The 7,602-nt window shown below is 42.1% G+C and overlaps 1 protein-coding gene across 1 annotated transcript; it reads left to right on the top strand.

The window, feature by feature from the left end:
- Window positions 1-2,172: 2,172 nt before the first annotated feature.
- LOC107534420 (intraflagellar transport protein 70B) lies at window positions 2,173-5,225 on the top strand. The gene has a single exon (XM_016209550.2). The coding sequence runs from the start codon at window positions 2,358-2,360 to the stop codon at window positions 4,353-4,355; it is 1,998 nt and encodes a 665-aa protein (XP_016065036.2). The 5' UTR covers window positions 2,173-2,357; the 3' UTR covers window positions 4,356-5,225.
- Window positions 5,226-7,602: the final 2,377 nt, after the last annotated feature.

Consider the following 7,602-nt stretch of genomic DNA (forward strand, 5'->3'; position numbering starts at 1 on the left):
CAAAAAAAAAAAAAAAGCCCCAAATCTATTCCCCAACTGCCTATCAGAGACTAAGTAAAAGTCAGTCTATCACAGCGGCAGTGGTGGTCACGCCAGTTTCACAGTGTGATTTGGGCACTCATTTCATTTTGAAAATGACCCTGTCCTCCATCTGTCTAAGCCGAATGTCCTGCTTTTTTCAAGCCAGCACACGAAATAAAGGGGACGACACAGAACGGCCTCCCTACTGCCCCCCTCAGCTGCCACACTCACAAACAGGTAACAACAGAAAGAGGGAAACCTCAACTGATGCCTGTAGGGATCAGAGAAATTTGAGGTGGAGCAGATAGTCCTATTTTTCATGTTTCCAAGAAGCCATTTGAAGGTGGATGCTTTCATTATGCAGCTCTGAGAAACAGACAGACTAAAGATATATAGGCAATTTCCTATACCCACGTTCTATCATCTTATCTTGATTTAATAGCAACTTACCCAAAGTAACAGTTCATATGTATTTTTAAATACTGAGCCTGAGTTTTCAAGAGACAAGTATAGTTAGGCTGCCACAGAAGTGAAGATCCTCCCCCACTCATCCTCGATTATTGAGCAGCACCAGCCAGCATTCCTCAACCCATGTGCCTCCCTGGGCTGAAGGCCCTTAACTGGTGTACATAGAGCCTGGGCTGAAAGAGGCCTCAGAGTAGGTTTAGGGCGATCCTCACCAACTGCTTTCTGTGGGGAAGGCAGGTGGCCCAGAGCCCTGCCCGACCCTGCTGAAGTGGGTGGTTTGTCCGTGTCTCGGTAAGCGTGCAGCGGGAGCTTCCTTGTCCAGTTCCACCCTTAAGAACACAGCTCTGCCAATTTCTCAGCAAAGGAAAAGATTGATGAGTAATAAAGTCAGCTGTTGTATGATAGGAGCAATCACATGTCTGTAAAAGTCCCCTCTTAGTATTCCAGGTGACTAGGAGTTATACCACCCACAAATTGCTTCCTACCATCTGCTCACAGCTGCAGTTCAGGCCTGGAAGCTCACATTTCTATTACCTGAACCCACTTGGTTGGTTTTTTTAATGGAGGAAAAAAAGACACTAACCCACTGTCATACAACTTGGCACCAAACACTGAGCCCTTAAAAACTCACCTATAGGAGGTATATGGAATAGATTATTCATCAGTCACTATTTCCTACTGAAACTAGCTGTTTGATATCATGGCACAGCACTGATGACTTGACTGTGTGGTCCCGAGCAAATTACTTGACCCTTTCTAGTAGACAGATTCTTCATCTGTAATGTATAGACTACAGGGTGGATATTAAGATTAGAATTAAGATACGTAAATAGTTTAATAGAGTGTCATCTAATATAGTCGCTGTTGGCTCTGAAATGTACATACAGAAGAGACGTGGGGGCAGCAAAACTACAGAGGATACAGATAAAGGACTGGCACATAAGTCTTTATATAGCAAAGATATGCTTTTATTCAAACACCGTTCCTCTTGGGTACTTGAAAGGTCAATGCTGATCATGGAAAATCAGAGGAAATATAGGGAAATCAAGGAAGACTTGTTAATTGCAGTGAAATTTGGAGGACCAGGGCAGTGAACATGTCCAAGTTTAAACACCAACAGCAGCTCAGTTAATACTTGTTGTTTATTAAAAAGGGGAGTGGGAGGCCCTTGGAGCTAAAATTTAACGTCTCCCATACCAGATAAGATTCACAAAACCATTTCCTGTGAAAATGGCAAAAATAAGGACTCTTGGTTTCTGCATATGATGTTCTTACAAAGCGTGCCCTCAAAGCAGCGTAAAAACAGAACCTACTCTAACTCTAGGAGAATTCCAAGGAAATTTTCCATTCCATGAATCTACAAAAACAAAACACGAAAAGACATCATTTGTATGCAGCACATAATGTATAAAGCTCATAAATGAAAGGGACAGTGGACCGTAAGCCTGCCGCCCCCGAGCCGGAGACCAAGGTGACACAACAGCAAGCCAGCAACCCTCACCCACAGAGGAACAGCCAGCCAGTGAAAACCTATCTGCCAGACAGAGGCTCTGTCCCCGCGGCTCTGTCCCGCAGAGACTACATCTCCCAGAAGGCCAGGCGACCGCGTCCCATGCGTCCTGGGTGTATTTGACCGGTGCATGCCGGGAAGTAGAGTTTCCGTCTCAAAATTACTAGGAGTAGATTCCTCTCTCTTCCCTATTCACGACTCCGCAGCTCGTCTTCGAGAACTGAATGACGTCAGGGATTCCTTCTTAACTGTCTCTTCCTGTCTCCTTCCGCTGCTAAGTAATCTCCGAACCAGCCGCTTTCCGTTTCCGGCTGGCGTGTTGCCTTGGTAACTAGGACGCGCAACCACCCTGGCAGTTATGGCGGGGCTGGGCAGCACGCCGATCCCCGACGGCGAGTTCACCGCGGCCGTGTACCGGCTCATCCGCGATTCCCGCTACGCCGAGGTGGTGCAGCTGCTGGGCGGGGAGCTCCAGCGCAGCCCGAGGAGCCGCGCCGGCCTGTCGCTGCTGGGCTACTGCTACTACCGCCTGCAGGAGTTCACGATGGCGGCCGAGTGCTACGAGCAGCTGAGCCAGCTGCACCCGGAGCTGGAGCAGTACCGCCTGTACCAGGCCCAGGCCCTGTACAAGGCCTGCCTGTATCCGGAGGCCACCCGGGTCGCCTTCCTGCTCTCGGACAACCCCGCCTACCACAGCCGGGTCCTCCGCCTGCAGGCTGCCATCAAGTACAGCGAGGGCGATCTTCCCGGGGCCAGGGGCCTGGTGGAGCAGCTGCTGAGTGGGGAAGGGGGAGACGACGGCGGGGGCGAGAACGAGGCAGACGGCCAGGTCAACCTGGGCTGTTTGCTCTACAAGGAGGGGCAGTATGAAGCGGCTTGTTCCAAGTTCTTTACAGCCCTGCAGGCCTCGGGCTACCGGCCTGACCTTTCCTACAACCTGGCTTTGGCCTATTACAGCAGCCGGCAGTATGCCCCGGCGCTGAAGCATATCGCGGACATTGTGGAGCGTGGCATCCGCCAGCACCCAGAGCTAGGTGTGGGCATGACCACGGAGGGCATTGATGTTCGCAGTGTGGGCAACACTTTAGTCCTTCACCAGACTGCACTGGTGGAAGCCTTCAACCTCAAGGCAGCCATAGAATACCAACTGCGAAACTATGAGGCGGCCCAGGAAACCCTCACTGACATGCCACCTAGGGCAGAAGAAGAGTTAGACCCTGTGACCCTGCACAACCAGGCGCTCATGAACATGGATGCCAGGCCTACAGAAGGGTTTGAAAAGCTACAGTTTTTGCTCCAACAGAACCCCTTTCCCCCAGAGACCTTTGGCAACCTGTTACTGCTCTACTGCAAATATGAGTATTTTGACCTAGCAGCAGATGTCCTGGCAGAGAATGCCCACCTGACGTATAAGTTCCTCACACCTTATCTCTATGACTTCTTGGATGCCATGATCACTTGCCAGACAGCTCCTGAAGAGGCCTTCATTAAGCTTGATGGGCTAGCAGGGATGCTGACTGAGCAACTCAGGAGACTCACTAAACAAGTGCAGGAAGCAAGACACAATAGAGATGATGAAGCTGTCAAGAAGGCAGTGAATGAATATGATGACATCCTGGAGAAGTATATTCCTGTGTTGATGGCCCAGGCAAAAATCTACTGGAACCTTGAAAATTATTCAATGGTGGAAAAGATCTTCCGCAAATCTGTGGAATTCTGCAATGACCATGATGTGTGGAAACTGAATGTGGCTCATGTTCTGTTCATGCAGGAAAACAAATACAAAGAAGCCATCAGTTTTTATGAGCCCATAGTCAAGAAGCATTATGACAACATCCTGAATGTCAGTGCTATTGTACTGGCTAACCTCTGTGTTTCATATATTATGACAAGTCAAAATGAAGAAGCTGAGGAATTGATGAGGAAGATTGAAAAGGAGGAAGAGCAGCTCTCCTATGATGACCCAGATAAGAAAACCTACCATCTCTGCATTGTGAATTTGGTGATAGGGACACTTTACTGTGCCAAAGGAAATTATGACTTTGGGATTTCTCGAGTTATCAGAAGCTTAGAACCTTATAATAAAAAATTGGGAACTGATACCTGGTATTATGCCAAAAGATGCTTCTTGTCCTTATTAGAAAACATGTCAAAACACACGATCATGCTTCGTGATAGTGTTATTCAGGAATGCGTTCAGTTTCTAGAACACTGTGAACTTTATGGCAGGAGCATACCTGCCGTTATTGAACAACCCCTGGAAGAAGAAAGAATGCATATTGGAAAGAATACAGTCACCTATGAATCCAGACAGTTAAAAGCTTTGATTTATGAGATTATAGGATGGAATGTGTAGTTGTGTCTGATAATGGGCGTTTATTATAATGGCTCAGTTATCTATATTTGGTATTCTCTCATCTGTGTTCATGTTTTGGCTTCTTTACATTTGTTGAAATTTTTACCCTTTAAAAGTTAAAATAATTTAATTGTAACTTTCCTTTTGAGAAATCTCATGAAATGAAATATACTAAAAGGAACTTGAGCCCTAGAAGATATGAAAAAATTCAAAAGTGAAGTGGGAATTGTGTTTAATAGTATTTCTAGTGCCTGTTCCCTATCCTTTGTATATTTGTGCTTTGCTATATCCTGAGGGAACCCTGCATGACAGTATTACATCAGGGAACAGGCGCTGTCAAGTCCAGGACTCAGTTAATGTATAGGACATCTGGACATTAATAATCATTTCAAGAATATTGTGCTCTACTCCAACCTTAACCCTTATAATTACATTAATTTATAACGCATACATTTTGCACAGATTTTAGTATGTCTTGGAAGAGCTTTTCAATACAGTTATAATGTTTTATCTAACAAAAATTCCTTATGTTCTAAGTGAAGGTTTTGATGATGATGATGATGATGTTTTTTTAATTTGTTTTTAAATGTGTTAGACTGGGGGAAATCTTGTGCCATAACAAAACTGTGGTGCTTTGGTGTGGATACAATAAACAATTGACAAATTGCCATGTTTCTTTTGCTCCACTTGTTAATAACTTGAATATACAAACATAAATAAGATATAATCATACTGTTTTCATAATTCATCTTTAACAGTTATTAATAGGTAGCTTTAGACTCAGTTTTTAATTCTTATCTTTGTATTTCTACTTAGGTCACATTAATGCTGGAATTTGTTTCCATGCTGTAGCCTCTTTGAAATGGAAAAATTTCATATGCTGCTCCAATGACCCTATCAATCTATCCTATTCACACAACATATAAGTGGTCTATCAGTGGATTGTGGGATCATATCTGGTAGATTCATAATATAAGTTTCATATTCAAAAGTCTCTCAATAATGTTTTGGAATTCTCACTATGAACCCCACTCATTCTGCTCAGGCACTTAATTTTCTATAATCTACAAGAGCTTTACTATTTGTTCCACATGTCTGACAATGGTCTTTGGCTTTGTTACCTATATTTCACACACTTTAAAATCTATAGTTATCCTTTGCATCTTTACATTTGTTATATATTGAACTTTGTACAATAGCAATGATAAATATTTGTTCTGAGGAAGTTTGCCATTTAATTAAGAGTAGGGAGCATGTATTATGAGCTAAATCAGTTTGCATTCTCTCTGCCAGTAACAGTTACCATGTCTTGCTCTCATGCAACAATTGCTAGAGTGGCATCTTTATATGAGCAAGGAACCCAGAACCCTAAGTAGAAGTTTATATTCTACTGTAGGCAGTAAAAATGAGTGTGACATGAGCCAATGAACTTTTGGGGTGGGTGTGTTTGCCTTCCTCTAATTGCTAGTCCATGGTTGGAGCATTTCTCAATTAAGAAAGAGTTTCATTGTGCCATTTCAAGATACACTGCTTCCAATAAGACCAATTCTTGCCTTAGTTGTATGCCTCCACTCCATTTTTTAATCCTTTAACAAAAGACTGGATGTTGGCCCAAGTTCTTTGAGAAGTACCGATTATTAAATGGATGATAATTTTTTTCTTGGTTCTTAAGAAGTTTGGTCCATGGTTTAATTTTCTTCCATAATTTGGTTGGTTGGTTGTTCTTAAGTTTTATAATCGATATTTCCCTTCATTTTCCATATTTGATTTTCCAGAATTGATTGTGTCTTCTTGTGAATACTGACAAATATCAAGTGTGGAAGCTTTCTAATATGTTCAGTGTAAGGAAAAGAAACACTTAACTGACAATGAAAAAACTAAGGTCTGAGTTCTAGACCCTCTACAGTCAAATTTTAGACCTTAAGAAATTCATTTATCCCTTGAGGTCTCACAGTCATTTGAACTACTGGATACTCTTAACAGTTACTTCTGGCTGTAACATCTGATTCTGTATAAGTCATGCAGAAGAAAATTGCCTTCTTTTATGACTTGGATATGTAAACAAGTCAGTCAGGAAATGAAATATATCATTGTATTTCAATGATTGGATTCTGGTACTGTGGCTTCCAGTAAATGTTAATTCCTAAGGTAAACATCTCTTGTTATCTTATTGTTGGATGCTGTAACATACTGATTACTTCTAGGAAATTTGGATTTTTGCCAGTTTTTTTACTTGGAGATTTTGCTTACAAAAGCTATGAATGTATATAAGGCAGCTCTCGTTCTCTGCTATGGTTGTGCAAAAGTTTGAAAATTTGTAAATATTTAGAAATTACTTAATTCTCTTGACTTTCCCCTTTAGTTTATCTGTTAATGTATATATTTTGGGGTGGGGGGACATTTGCTTTAATTCTTCCAAAAAATGATATACAAAAACAATATATATCCAAGCTATTATAATATGCACTTTTAAATCACCTATTCTTGAAATAATTAGAGCCTCTCCTGCCCCTGAGGTGAAGACCTCCAGCTGTCAATCTGCCAGAAATCTGGAAACAGAGGAACAGGTGAGGTGAAGATGAAACAGATTTAGTTGTGATTTACTTCACAGCCCACCCCAGATCCCCTTCAATTCCAAATCTCGGCTGTTAATCAAAATGTCTGCTGCCATTAATGGAACAGAAGTAATGGATAACAGAGTGAAAGTAACAGATGCCAGAGCTACTTCTGTAACTAACTCCCCAAATCAAATCATCAGTCCTTACACCCTCGTTTTATCTAATACAAGGAGGAAAGGTCGTGCAGACTTTCCAAAAGGACAAAGCCACAGGAACAGGAGGACAGTCCCTGGTTTATAAAGCTTCCTTCTGAGAGTTGCTTTTTTCTGCCTTCAAAGAATATATTTAGGAGACAGTAGTGTTTACTGCTGCAGACTTTATCACAAGATTAGACATGAAAAATCTACCTATCTTACCAACTCATTTTCTTTCCTTTTTTTAATCTTTTATTTTCTTCCTTTTGTCAATTATAGGGACATTTCTCTAATAGCTGGCAGTTGAGACCACAAGCAGGTGTAACTACTGCATTTCAACCTTTTAGCAAAGTGTCTGGTAAGATAGCACTCTGATTATCAAAGTGACTTTAGATACCATTCAGTCACATTTTTGCAAATCAAGATAACATTTATTAATTAAAAGTGACTCTTAAATTGGTAAAGCCAGAGAAAATTTTCAGAGTACACACCAAA

This window comes from Miniopterus natalensis, chromosome 8 (assembly GCF_054644295.1).
Source record: "Miniopterus natalensis isolate mMinNat1 chromosome 8, mMinNat1.hap1, whole genome shotgun sequence".
Classification (NCBI taxonomy): Eukaryota; Metazoa; Chordata; class Mammalia; order Chiroptera; family Miniopteridae; genus Miniopterus; species Miniopterus natalensis.